Source organism: Nerophis ophidion, linkage group LG09 (assembly GCF_033978795.1).
Source record: "Nerophis ophidion isolate RoL-2023_Sa linkage group LG09, RoL_Noph_v1.0, whole genome shotgun sequence".
NCBI lineage: Eukaryota > Metazoa > Chordata > Actinopteri > Syngnathiformes > Syngnathidae > Nerophis > Nerophis ophidion.
Window position 1 is genome coordinate 75,883,239 of NC_084619.1, and position 15,017 is coordinate 75,898,255.

The window sequence follows — 15,017 nt, forward strand, 5'->3', positions numbered from 1 at the left end:
ATAATAATAATAAGTGTGAAGGCAGCCTTAAATTTAATAATAATAATAATGATGGTAATTATAATAATAATAATAATGCTAATAATTATATTAATAATGATTATAATGATTATAATAATAATGATAATATTGATAATGTTAGTAATATTATTAATAATAATACTAATAATGATAATGATAATACTGATAATAATAATACAACTAATGATAATAATTATAATAATAACAATAATGATTATAATGATAATATTAATAATGATAATAATAATAATGATGATACTATTATTATTATTATTTATAATAATAATAACAATAATGATAATGATAATAATAATAATAATAATGATAATAATGATCAAAATACTGCGATGAGGTGACGACTTGTCCAGGGTGTATACCGCCTTCCGCCCGATTGTAGCTGAGATAGGCACCAGCGCACCTTGCAACCCCAAAGGGAATGAGCGGTAGGAAATGGATGGATGGATAATCGAAATAATGATAATAATAATTATAATGATGATAATAATAATGATATTGATAATGATAGTAATAATAATAATAACAATAATAATAACAATAATAATAATGATAATCTGTGATGAGGTGGCAACTTGTCCAGGGTGCACCCCGCCTTCTGCGTAATTGTAGCTAAGATAGGCACCTGCGCCTCCCGTGACCCTAAAGGGAATAAGCGGTAGAAATGGATGGATGGGTAATAATAATAATAATGATAATAAAAGCAAAAGCGGCCAGTTTGAACCGAAGCGAACATTGCAAGTGTGAATGCAGCCTTAAATTTAATATCAATAATAATAGTAATAATAATACAACTAATGATAATAATGATAACAATAAAATATTTAAGGATAAACATTGCAACACTTATGAGTGAGCTGTGTGTTTACTATCTAAACAGGGCACTTGAGTTTGTGCTTTTATTTTGAAATGCTAACTATTCCAGCAAGTAGAGAATGTTTGCGACAGCAGGCGACATTCAGCTTAGTCGAGAGCACTTGTTGAGCGAGCCTAGGAAGCCAGAACATGACAACCACAACACAATTCACATTTTTACACTCCTAAAACGTAAGAAAAGTTGCAAAGAGGAAACATCCGCACGGGATGTTTTTTTTATCTGCGTGCGTGTAAGTGTGTGTGTGTGTGTGTGTGTGTGTGTGTGTGTGTGTGTGTGTGTGTGTGTGTGTGTGTGTGTGTGTGTGTGTGTATCCCTGCACGTCCTTTGAGCCGAGCGTAAGACAAGACTTGAAGATGTGCTACAGCCGTCCCGCAATAAATGCTTGATCGGGGGGGGGGGGGGGGGGGGGTGAGGGGGAGGAGCCACAGTGAAATAAAGGCATTTATCGGTGACCCAATAAGGGCGTGTCATTTATCGGTGACCCAATAGGGGCGTGTCATCCGCACGCTAAATCTCGGCCTGCGTGTCGTCTCCGCGTTGGCTTCCGACGCGGCGTCCAAAAAAAAGCCTGGAATGAGAGAGTTTCCCCCGCGTCCGACTTCAGAAGTCCACGTCCCAGCCGGAGTTGTCGTCGGGGGGCGGGTCCTCGTTGTCCTCCGGGAAGCTGTCGAAGTTACTGGTGTCCACCGCCGACGTCACCTGACAAGTAAACAACACAATAAATACCAATGAAGTCAATGATGGACATGATTCAGCTTGAATTATGTCCAGGGTGTACCCCGCCTTCCGCCTGAATGCAGCTGAGATCGGCTCCACGACCCTGAAGGGACACGCGGTAGAAAATGGATGGATGTCATACTTACATTGGGGATGATAGGAGGCGTGAGTGTCCCCTTCTTTAGCCCCTCCCAGTTAAAGCCCTCAAACCACCTACACGGGAAAGAAAACATTTGTCTTGCTTTAAAAAGCTTTCATGTCAATTTCATTCTCATTTACAAGTATTTCCATTTTCAAAAAATATTTTCTGTGTTAAAAGTTGTAGCCAAAAGTTGTCAAAATAATTTTTTTTCCAGAAATAAAAGTTTATTTTCTTTTCTTTATATCAACTTTTTGAATTTTCCTTTAATATTCCTGCCATGTAATCTGAAAATGTCTTTTCAGATTGTTTTTTTTTCTTCATTTTGTTTTCTGTAACATTTAACCATAAACATTTTCTCTTTATTTTTGTTTATTTAAAAAATGATCAACTTATTTTATTTTCCAGTCTGGCTTTTCTTTTTCAAACTTGTTTTTCTTTGTGTCATTTCCCCCAAAAGTTATTTGATAGAAACAAAATTATAATTGCCTTTATTTATTTTAACTTACATTGTTTGCTTTGTGTTCTATTTTTTTCTTGTTTGTGTTTTCAAAATTGTGTCGAAATTATATATATTTCCACATTGGTGTTCAAATGGAAAGTATTTCTTGTTTAACTTATTTTATTCTTCTCAAAGTTAAAGAAAACTTTTTATTTTGTAATCCGATATTATTTTCAAATGTTATGTATTTATTTGTATACTACAAACATTTGTGTATTTATGTATTAAAAAATATATATATTCATCAAAATTATAATTTTTGTATTTTCGTATTTTGTATTATTTATGTTTTTTTTAATTGTATCAGAATGATATATATATATGTTTTTCTTCTCAAAGTTGAGGAAAATTATTCATTTTCTAATCCAATTTTATTTTCAAATTGTATGTATTTATTTGTATACTAGAAACATTCATGTATTTTTGTATTTGAAAAAAAAAACAATATTTATCAAAATTATAATTTTATTTTCTTATTTTGTATTATGTTTTTTATATCAAAATTATATCTATTTTTTTTCTTAAAAATATTCAGTTTCTAATCCAATTTTATTTTCAAATTGTATACTGTACACATTCATTTATTTTTATATTAAAACAAATACTTATCAAAATTATAATTTTGGTATTTTCTTATTTTGTATAATTTATGTTTTCTAACTTTTATCAAAAATATATATATTTTTTATTTTTGTCAAAGTTAAAGAAAACTTTTCATTTTGTAATCCAAAATTATTTTCAAATGTTATGTATTTATTTGTATACTACAAACATTCATGTATTTTTGTATTTGGAAAAAAAAACAACATGTATCAAAGTGATCATTTTTGTTTTTTCGTATTTTGTATTATTTATGTTTTTTTTTTAATTGTATCAAAATAATATATATGTTTTTCTTTTCAAAGTTGAGGAAAATTATTCATTTTATAATCCAATATTATTTTCAAATTGTATGTATTTATTTGTGTACTGTATACATTCATTTATTTTTGTATTGAAAAAAAACAATATTTATCAAAATTATAATTTTTGTATTTTCTTATTTCATATTATTTATGTTTTTTAAATTGTATAAAAAATATATATTTATTTAATATATATTTGTGGTTTGTTATATGGTTTGTGCAGCCCTTTGAGACACTAGTGATTTAGGGCTATATAAGTCAACATTGATTGATTGATTGATTCTTCTCAAAGTTAAGGAAAAGTATTTATTTTCTAATCCAATATTATTTCCAAATTGCATGTATTTATTTGTAGATTGTATACTTTCAATTATAAATGTATTGAAAAAAAACTATATTTATCAAAATCATCATTTTTGTATTTTCTTATTTTGTGTTATTTATGTTTTTTAAATTTTATCAAAATTGTTTTTTTTTTCAGCAAGCGAATGTATTTATGTTGGAAAAATTATATATAAATTATCACACAACTCTTATGCTTAAAGGCCGTTGCTATAGTTACTATCTATTGTTCTCTTTTCTGCTCCGTGTGAGGGAACAAAACTTGTTATCTTCCACAGCATATGAGGGGGGGCCTCGCCGCAGATGTTTTCTTTGTCTTATTCCGCTAACACCTAAGGACTTCAAGTACCTCAACGAAGATAAGAAGACAGCAAGCAGACGAAGCAGAGAAAAGGCAATCACAAGCACATTCCGTCACGTATTGTGCGTACTGGAGCTGTTTTGCGTGATGTGTGTGTGTGTGACCACTCCTTTTAGAGACGGCCTCAGTGATGTTAACTAGGGAACTCCTGAATTAATAAAGGAGTGCCTCAGAGCGTGGTGGGAGACTGTAACTGAGTGTGCAGCATCAAACGTTTCTCTTCATTGAGCTGAATTGAACTCTGTCTCTGCGTGACTCCTTGCTTCTTGTCTTGTGTAATAAATAAATAGTTCGGTGTTTGAACCTGACAATTTATTCCTCATTTTTGTTCATTAAATTGATCAAATTTATTTATTTGCAAACTGTATATTAAATGTTGTTGTATATATTTGTACACTGTTTAAATAACATTTTTTAATTTTTTTGAATTTCTTTATTTTTCTAAATTTTGTAAAAAATAAAATAAAATGTATTTTTTTCTAAATGTGTTTTTCTACCACCTTTTTTCAAAGCTGTACATATTTTTTTCTTTATTTAAATTTTTTTCATTTCCTATAATTACGAGAATACCGATTGATGCTTACTTGTGCTTTTGGATGTCTTTGACACCATTTTTCAAGTTCCCCAGTCGTTCAGAAGGATTATCCCTGCAAACACATTTAATTAGTGAGCTGTCGGACCAGTGAGATAAATTCAGAGTTAAAAAGACAAAAAAATATATATTTGTTTTAATAAAAATCACCTGCATAGCTTTTTGATTAGGTTGGCAGCATTTTTGGTAATTTTCTTTGGGAACTCGATCATGTCGATGCCTCTCAGGATGATGTTGTAGGTCTTCATTGGATCGGGGCCAGAGAAGGGAGGGCTGCGTCATGGACAAGAAGTTAGCACGATGAAAGCAGACGTGGAACATTGCATGAAGAACGGAGCATGACGCGGGCGATGTTTGTACCTGCCAGTTAGGAGCTCGAACATGAGGATTCCCAGCGACCAGTAGTCTGCAGAGATGTCGTGGCCTTTGTTCAGGATGATCTCTGGCGCTACGTACTCAGGAGTGCCACAGAAAGTCCACGTTTTCTTGCCAAAACCAATCTTCTTGGCGAAACCAAAGTCCACCTGAAGGGAACAAAGACATTCAGGTCAGACTAAGATTCTTATTATTTTATTATTATATTTAACCTTTATTTTTCATTTGTATTTTTTGTACAATTTTTTGATATTTCATTTTGACCTAAGCATGTTATTTTTTTAATTTTAATTTTATTTTTTTTAATCTATTTTATTTATTTTATTTTTTTATTGACATCCCACTGGGTTGTGAGTTTTTCCTTGCCCATATGAGGGATCTGAGACAGGGATGTGTTTGTGGCTTGTGCAGCCCTTTGAGACACTTGTGATTTAGGGCTATATTAATAAACGTTGATTGATTGGTTGATTGATTGATTTTCTACAATTCAGTGTTATTTCATTTTGACCTAAACATTTTAATTGAAAAAAAATCGTAAAATATAATGTGTTTTATACATTTTATTTATACATTTTTTGTTTGTGTTTTTTATCTTTATTTCACTTTTTAATTTTTTTTTCCAATCCAACTTTATCCGTAGAGCACTTTGAAAAAAATAAACAGTGGATCATAGAACTGTACGGAACAATGAAAACTAACAAAAAAAACAGAGAGAAAAAAACACCTAAATAAAAAGTGACACAAAAAATGTGGTGAAAAAACCCCCAAAACAAAATAAACTACAATAAAAACAAATAACATGGAAAAAAATACTAATCCAAAGGCAAATACAATATTGTACGAGTAAGAGTAAGTATAACATCAACATGGGAGTTTTTTTCCCCCAAAGTTATCAAAATGATTAAAATAATTGTAAAAATTAACTATAAATTTGATATTTTTGTTTATTGACACCCCCCAAAATATATTCCAAATTTGTTTTTATAATCATGTGTTTTTTTTCCTCATGGATTTTTTTCTGAAGTTGACAAAATATATTTTTTTCACTCATTATTTATTTTACCTATTTATTTTTTTCTCAAAATGTGTCAAAATTGTGCAATTTATTTTAAAAAAGATACTTTTGACTTGAAACATCATCATTGTCGAATAATTGCCTCTAGGTAAATAATTTTGAGAACAAAAGAAAAAAATATTTTATTTGATCTCGTAAGTAAATACAAATATCTAAACAAAAGTAATAGTGTAAAGAAAAAAATGCTTACCTTTTTACATATTACTACACACAATTGTTTGACAAAATTCACAATTATGAAATAACAGAAAAGCAAACAATGTATCAAAAATATAAATATTAAAATGTAAACAAAACAACACAAATAAAATGTGGAATATGAAGAGATTTGTATATTGCTCATGCGTTTGCAATGAGGGGAAATTCCTGGTAATTACGGGTAATCAGGAAATTTTCGGAACCTGGAGTGTGTGGATGTCGGAACGGTTCCGAATCGGAAGAGAAAAGTAGGATATGCAGTAGATTGTATATTTCACCCTGGAAATTCTGGTAAAAATGGGAATTTGGGAAAAGGGAAAACATGTTTTGTGTTCGATTTGTGGACAGAAGTGTGTTGGTGGATGGTTGAAATGTTCAATTCAGGTCAAAAATAATGGCGTGTAATTTTGAGAATGTATGTCATTGTAGAACTATGAATACTTCCATTCATTTGAATAGGAATTTCCTAGAAGTTTGGGAATTTCGGGAAAACCGTGAATTTTGTAAAATGTAGATAAGACTACATGTGTCCGAGATGATATGAATGGGTCGGGGTTGTACATTTTTGATAAAGTTGAAAATGTTGACCAAGAAACAATTTGAATATTTCAGAATTCCTGGTAATTCAGGAAAAGCAGGAATTTGAATGAAAAAAATATATATTTTTTGTTGTCCCAACTAAGAGGAATGTTTTGAAGGCGGAGTGGTTAAAAAACGGTTGAAAAATATCGACTGTGAAAACTTTCCAGGAAAAGGTCAAAATAGGGCTTTGGAAAACCTGGAATTCCTAGATTTTTTTTTTTAGTTGGAAAATCGCAGTTTGATTGTCCAAGTTGAGTGGAGTGTGTGGATGGTGGAACGGTTCCAATCGGTTGAGAAATGTGGGAATTGTGTAATTTTGTACAACGGCCTATTCATTTTCAATGGTAAAAATGAACCCGAAAACCTGGAATTTTTTTGAAAGTGGAAAATGGTCCAAGGTGAGTGGAATGTGTGGACGGTGGAGCGGTTCGAATTGGTTCAGAATGTGGGAATTGTGCAGGTTCGAAAAATGGCTCATTCATTTTCAATGGTAAAAATGACCCAGAAAACCGGGAATTCTGCAAATTCCTAGAATTTTTTTGAAAGTGAAAAATGGTGGTTCGATTTTCCAAGGTGAGTGGAGTGTGTGGATGGTGGAAAGGTTCCAATAGGTGGAGAAATGTGGGAATTGTGCAAGTTCGATAAATGGCCCATTCATATTTAATGGTAAAAATGACCCGGAAAACCTGGAATTCTGCAAAGTCCTGGAATTTTTTTGAAATTTGAAAATGGTAGTTTGATGTTTCAAGGTGAGTGGAGTGTGTGGATAGTGGAGCGGTTCGAATTGGTTGAGAAATGTGGGAATTGTGTAATTTTGTACAACGGCCTATTCATTTTCAATGGTAAAAATGAACCCGAAAACCTGGAATTTTTTTGAAAGTGGAAAATGGTAGTTTGATGGTCCAAGGTGAGTGGAATGTGTGGATGGTGAAATGGTTCCAATCGGTTGAGAAATGTGGGAATTGTGCAGGTTCGAAAAATGGCCCATTCATTTTCAATGGTAAAAATGACCCAGAAAACCGGGAATTCTGCAAATTCCTAGAATTTTTTTGAAAGTGAAAAATGGTAGTTCGATTTTCCAAGGTGAGTGGAGTGTGTGGATGGTGGAAAGGTTCCAATAGGTTGAGAAATGTGGGAATTGTGCAATTTCGAAGAATGGCCCATTCATTTTCAATAGTAAAAATTTGGGAAACTCTAGGTATTATTTTCTATTTTTTGGAGTTTACCAATTCCAGTCGAGCCATTTGTTTTGATACTCATACGGTTCTGATCAGATAAAAACTGTGGGCTGTGGAGCACGCCAAAGTTTTTGGGCAGATTTATAAATAGATGATTTTTAAGTGTAGAATCTAACTACAGTCAAGTCGGTAGTCAGTAGAAGAGGGAAGAGTATCGATCTTATCGCGCTGGTATCAATCCGATAGCAATAATGGCTTTGAAATCTAGATGGCCACGCCCAGCCCTGATGAGAAACACACCCAAGATGAGGTCTTACCAGTTTGGCATAGCCCCTGTGATCCAGTATAAGGTTCTCAGGTTTGAGGTCTCTGTAGATGATGCCTTTGGAATGCAGGTAGGCGAAGGCCTCCACTACACAGCCGGTATAAAACCTGGTGGTCGAGTCCTCAAAAGAGCCTCTGTAAACATGTTAAGACACGTAACTTTTTATTTTCCGTTGGATAATTGAACTGTACGGAGCACCTTGAGAGCGTACCGGTCTCGAAGGATGGTCCACAGCTCTCCTCCCAGGCAGGCTTCCATCAGCATGTAAAGGTACTTGCTGTCCTTGAAGGTTCTGTACAGTCTGCAAACAAGACATGGGGTGAGGTCCCAGGTCCCAGGTCCCAGGTCCCAGGTCCCAATACCATGTTTGCAATGACTTGATGGACTTAAGACCCAGCTTGTGTTCTCTAACACAGCTAAAAACCTGGGGATTATTCCGGGTAGGAAGTTCAACAAACTCTGAGTCTAAACCCAAAGTCTAAGTGTTGGGTTCCAGAACAGCTGATCTGAGTGAGTCCAATCAATCCTGAGGATGTTCACAACTGATTAAAGTAGCGCTGATTCTACCATTCAACTTAGCATCTGGGACTGAATAGACTGTCTTTTTTACTCAGCTGGAACTAAAAGAGTGGATGTGTGTTTATTAAGCGTGTGCAAGTCTTTTCTTTAGAAAGATGTGCCATATTTTCTGCCAAAGTCAGAGACGCAGTCCTCTGCTCATGACCTTAGTGGATCAACTTGGCTCGTGTGTGTTCGAGCCCCATGTTTGTGGGCAACAAGACAAAATACCTGACGATGAAGTCCGAGTGGGCCTCCTGCATGATGAGCTTCTCCGAGCGGATGTGTTCCTGCTGCCGGGTGTCCACGATGTGCCGCTTCTTCAGGATCTTCATGGCGAAGGTTTTGTTCTCGTCGCTCTTAAGCTGCACCTGAAGACCGGGGCAAGGCGGTCAGTCGGCTTTTTAAAAAAAAAAAATGTTTATGCGACTGACGAGCACGGGCGTACTTACCAGCTCCACGCGTCCGAATCCGCCCACCCCCAGAGTGTCGATGATGTTGAAGTCCGCCAGGTTGAGGTTGAAGAAGAAGGCGTTCTCGGCTTCATACCTGAGGTTGGTGGGAGCACAGAGAAAGGAGATGAGATCAACATAATTTTGCTCACGGACTTCATGTGGTTTTTCATCTCCCAGGATTACTTGTAATCCGTCAAGGGTGTCCTCAAGGATGCAGAACACCTGCCCCTGGCAAGGCGTCCTCAGCTTGCCCCCTATTAGTGGACGGCAGAGGACAAGGACATCTGTGCTAGGACGCTCTTAAAGACCAGATTGTTTCCACGCGAGCCCTCATCCTCGCACGTTATTGTTTGATCCCCATCCAGTTTCATCAGATCGGGACGCGGATCAGCGGGCTTAGCGCACCTCGCCGTGGGTCACATGGGACAGCTTTTATGGAGATAAAGGGGGAAAGGAGTCCGGTATCAGCCGGTCTTGTACTTTCTGTGAGGTTACGGTCTGGTGAAGATTTATTTACTCGTGATATTTGCACAACTCAGGACTGGACAACTCAGAACATTGAAAGACACATATTGGACCAAAAATATAAAAATAGACATTTTTTCCCCTATGAGTCCTGTGAGGATCTTTGACTTTATTTTTCACTTTTTTTTCACAGTTAGTCCTCAAAAAGAGCAGAACACTCCCCTCCTATGGATGATCTTTGACTTTATTTTTTACCTTTTTTTGCAGTTAGTCCTCAAAAAGAGCAGAACACTCCCCTCCTATGGATGATCTTTGACTTTATTTTTTACCTTTTTTTGCAGTGTGTCCTCAAAAAGAGCAGAACTATCCCTTCCTATAGAGGATCTTTAACTTTTTTTATTTTTAGTTTTATTTTGGAGTGAGTTCTCAAAAAGAGAGGAACACTCCCGTCCTATAGAGGATCTTTGACTTAGTTTTTAACCTCTTTTTGCAGTTAGTCCTCAAAAAGAGCAGAACACTCTCGTCCTATAGAGGATCTTTGACTTTATTTATTTTTTACTTTATTTCGCAGTTAGTCTTCAAAAAGAGCAGAACACTCCCGTCCTATGGAAGATCTTTGACTTTATTGTTTACTTTATTTCACAGTTAGTCCTCAAAAAGAGCAGAGCACTCCCATCCTATAGAGTATCTTTGACTTTATTTTTTTTTGCATGACTCATCAAAAAGGGCAGAAGACTCATCCTATAAAGGATCTTTGACTTCATTTTTTTTTACTTTTTTTTGCATGACTCATCAAAAAGGGCAGAAGACTCATCCTATAAAGGATCTTTGACTTCATTTTTTTTTACTTTTTTTTGCATGACTCATCAAAAAGGGCAGAAGACTCATCCTATAAAGGATCTTGACTTTATTTTTTTAACTTTTTTTTTGCATGACTCTTCGCAAAGGGCATCCTATAAAGGATCTTTGACTTTATTTTTGACTTTATTTTGCATTGAGTCCTCAAAAAGAGCAGTACACTCCAGTCTTATAGAGGATCTTTGACCAGCCCATGCCGCCTGTGTGTTCATTTAAATGACTACCTGACCCATTTTGGTGAGGTAAATAAGACGGACACCTTCATAAATAGTATATACAAAAAGATTAAAGGTAAAGAGTGAAGTCTGGAAACATTTCGTTGAATAGTCCTCATTCCTCTCTTCCATTATTAAGTGTCAGATATTTAGTTGTTCAAGCCAAACCATTGACGTCCGATTGGGAGTCGTCTTCTATTTGGCCAGCAGAGGGCAGCATTGTCATGTGAGAAAACGCCGTAGGAAGTCCATTAAAGCTGAAAGATTTGTCTTCAAAGTTGACCCAAGTCCCTCCGTGCCATGGAGCCAACATCTCCCAGCTGAGAACAGGAGACGTCTGGAAGCCCATCAACGCATCTCAAACTAAGGCTTGGTTTAAAAAGTGCATTCTTATCTTTTTATACAGGATGTCCACTAAAGTTGGATCATATTACGCCAGCACTGGCTTCCTGTGCACTTAAGATGTGACTTTAAGGTTTTACTACTTACCTGTAAAATACTACACGGTCTAGCTCCATCCTATCTTGCTGATTGTATTGTACCATATGTCCCGGCAAGAAGTCTGCCTTCAAAGAATTCCGATTTATTATTGATTCACAAAGCCCAACAAAAGTCTGCGGGCTATAGAGCGTTTTCTATTGGGGTTCCAGTACTCTGGAATGCACTCCTGGTAACAGTTAGAGATGCCACCTCAGTAGAAGCATTTAAGTCTCATCTTAAAACTCATTTAGATACTCTAGCCTTTAAATAGACTCCCTTTTTAGACCAGTTGATCTGCCGTTTCTTTCTATTCTCCTATGTCCCCCCCTCCCTTGTGGAGGGAAGAGGAGGGTGTCTCCAACCAAGCCTGTGCCTCGGTTGGGGACATCTCTGCGCTGCTGACCTGTCTCCACTCGGGATGGTCTCCTGCTGGCCCGACTATGGACTGGACTCTCACTATTATGTTAGATCCACTATGGACTGGATTCTCACACTATTATGTTAGATCCACTATGGACTGGACTCTCACTATTATGTTAGATCCACTATGGACTGGACTCTCACAATATTACGTCATCAGGGCGTTATTGGGTCTGTTCAGCTGATTGGAGAGCTAGTTTCCTTGATTGATTGATTGATTGAAACTTGTATTAGTAGATTACACAGTACAGTACATATTCCGTACAATTGACCACTAAATGGTAACACCCCAATAAGTTTTTCAACTTGTTTAAGTCGGGGTCCACGTCAATCAATTCCTGCTAGCGGGTCCGTGAAGATGACCTCTGTTTTGTTTAATCACCCGTTTTACTACCCTGTGACAGAAACCGTTTGGAAACAGTTAAGGTATGTACATAAACATTCACGAAATCTCTTGCATCGTTATATATCTGCGGCTAATATGTGGAAAAGTATTTATTACTACTAAAAAAACGCTGCTATCCATGGCGAGATACGATGACTTCTGTTTTGTTTGATCCGCCGTTTTACTGCCTTGCGACAAACACCGTTTGGAAACACTTAAGATATGTAAATAAACATTTATGAAATATTTTGCATTGGTATATATCTGCGGCTTATAGTCCGGTGTGGCTAATATGTGTAAAATAGGTATGACCACTAGAATACTGCTGCTATCCATGGCTAGGTAAACATGCTATACATTTTAATTTTCAATGACAGGGAAGGCCACTTTAAATCATGTGACGGGTGCCTTTAAATGATAAATGCCGTGGTATGCCACCTTGAATGGTGTGATGGGCCACTTTAAATGATGTGACCTGGCCTCCCGGGCTTTGGGTGTGACACCAATGGACTAGAGCAATATATCTACCTTAACCTCTTAAGACCCGAGCTATTTTTTACATGCTTTTTTATTATTTCTCTTTGCTATTTGGGCTAACTGGAGCTTAATTAGAATAAAAAACTAAGAATCATTTTTTGATATGATGTACTTAGTCCATATGTACACAAACGTGTACCTCATGTTTAGTGACATGCTCATTTTTATTTTTACACTACGCCCCCCCCCCCCCAAATTCCATTGTATGTTATACTCTTCTGACACCACCAGATGACAGTGTAAGTGTCCACATAAGTGGCCATAAGACCCCAATTCAGTAGTGTACATCATTTTGGAAATAAGAGCTAAAATGTGCTGTCCACGCATGTGGCCACTAAGCCTTAAGAGCAGGGGTGTCAAACTCACTTTAGCTCAGGGGCCACATGGAGAAAAATCTACTCCCAAGTGGGCCAGATTGGTAAAATCAGGGCACGATAACTTAAAAATAAAGACAACTTCAGATTGTTTTCTTTGTTTAAAAATAGAACAAGCACATTCTGAAATTGTACAAATCGTAATGTTCTTGATTTTTTAAATAATTACCTGTTGCGGTTAATAGTATTTTAGCTTTATCAGTCGTTATTTATTATTATGTGATAATGTCATATTCTTTCTGTTCCTGTTATATTGCAATATTTTCTCCAAAGATTACTTTATGTAAAGTTATTACTTTTTATTGCAAAATGGCAACATTTGTCTTATAAAATCCTGACTTTTATCACAATATTGCATTTTTTTTTGAGTCAAATTGTGACTTAATTTTGCCAATCAAAATTTCGATGATTATAATAGTTCCAATATTTTGAAGTTTTCCTATAAAATTGTGACTTTAGTCGAGTAAAATTACGACTCTTTTCATAAACTTGCCAAAATGTTAAGCTTTTATTGTTAAACTGCGACAGTTATTGAGTTAAATTCCAACTTTTGTCACAATATTGCATTTTTTTTTTAGTCACATTGTGACTCAATTTTGCCAATCAAAATTTCGATGATTATTATAATAGTTCCAACATTTTGAAGTTTTCCTATAAAATTGTGACTTTTGTCGAGTAAAATTACAACTCTTTTCATAAACTTGCCAAAATGTTAAGCTTTTATTGTTAAACTACGACAGTTTTTGAGTTAAATTCCAACTTTTATCACGATATTGCATTTTTTTTTAGTCAAATTTCGATGATTATTATAATAGTTCCAACATTTTGAAGTTTTCTTATAAAATTGTGACTTTTGTCGAGTAAAATTACGACTCTTTTCATAAACTTGCCAAAATGTTAAGCTTTTATTGTTAAACTACGACAGGTTTTGAGTTAAATTCCAACTTTTATCGCAATATTGCATTTTTTTTTTGTCAAATTTCGATGATTATTATAATAGTTCCAACATTTTGAAGTTTTCCTATAAAATTGTGACTTTTGTCGAGTAAAATTACGACTCTTTTCATAAACTTGCCAAAAAGTTAAGCTTTTATTGTTAAACTGCGAAAGTTATTGCGTCAAAATCCAACTTTTATCAAAATATTGCACACATTTTCAGCTTTTGTTGTGAAATTTTGACTTGCGTTGAGTAAAATTACGACTTTTATCGACTTTTTACGAGTTTTTGTGATAATGTTCATCAGTCAACTCATTGGTGTTCATTTTCAATCTATGAAGATAAAGACAATTCGATCAAAATCCAATTACAGGATGTTATTTATGTAGTTTGATCATTTTCCTGTACTGATGTACTAACATCATGTGGTTTATTTGTACGTATGTAACATCATTTACTTAGATACAAAGATTCGCTATTGCGACATCCAGTGGAGACATTTAGAACAACAGTTTCTTTCATTCAAACATTTCAGGTACATTTTTATACTTGGCAAATTCAATCGCGGGCCGGATAAAACCTTTTCGCGGGCCTGATCCGGCCCTGGGGTTGTAGGTTTGACACCCCTGCTTTAGAGGTTAAGTAGATGAAACATATGACCTTGACATGGACGTGTTCTGCATCCATCATGCTGAAGACATCCCGGCCTTTAAGTCAGCTTAAAGGCTGTGAGACTATGTGTCCTGGATGTGTGTTTGTAGGTTCAAAACGGTCTTTAAATGGCCAGCTGTTGCCTAGAAATGCACCTGCAGATAGAACAGAACTCACTAATGACGGCGGTGCTGGGTTGTAAGTGTTCCTCTGCGCTGGGACGCTGCATCAGCGGGTGATAAAACTGTAGCGGGTCGATGAAGTCATACTGGAGAAATGACGCAATCCCCGGGAGTTTAGGGGGCGGGGCCGGGAGAAGAACGCCGCACTATTGTGCTTAACTTGTGCGTCTTTGTTTCGGCGTTCCAATTCTGTACAAGCCAGGAATTTTACCTTTATGGTTCATGCATTATTCCCCTGAGAAAGGACCCAAACATGACCGATAGAAGGAGCTATATTAATAACAAAGGGATTAAAT

General features: G+C 35.7%; 1 protein-coding gene across 5 annotated transcripts in view; it reads right to left on the reverse strand.

Moving 5' to 3' along the window:
* Window positions 1-921: 921 nt before the first annotated feature.
* LOC133559737 (cGMP-dependent protein kinase 1) overlaps window positions 922-15,017 on the reverse strand; it is a 274,083-nt gene continuing 259,987 nt past the window's right edge. For all 5 annotated transcript variants that reach the window (XM_061911789.1, XM_061911792.1, XM_061911790.1 and 2 more), the window contains 9 exons: window positions 9,215-9,311; window positions 8,994-9,133; window positions 8,416-8,505; window positions 8,197-8,338; window positions 4,832-4,995; window positions 4,622-4,744; window positions 4,464-4,526; window positions 1,777-1,843; window positions 922-1,612 (listed from right to left, as the gene is read on the reverse strand). In XM_061911789.1, coding sequence (XP_061767773.1) covers window positions 1,514-1,612; window positions 1,777-1,843; window positions 4,464-4,526; window positions 4,622-4,744; window positions 4,832-4,995; window positions 8,197-8,338; window positions 8,416-8,505; window positions 8,994-9,133; window positions 9,215-9,311 — 985 coding nt within the window. In that variant the 3' untranslated portion in view covers window positions 922-1,513. The remainder of the gene's footprint in view (window positions 1,613-1,776; window positions 1,844-4,463; window positions 4,527-4,621; window positions 4,745-4,831; window positions 4,996-8,196; window positions 8,339-8,415; window positions 8,506-8,993; window positions 9,134-9,214; window positions 9,312-15,017) is intronic.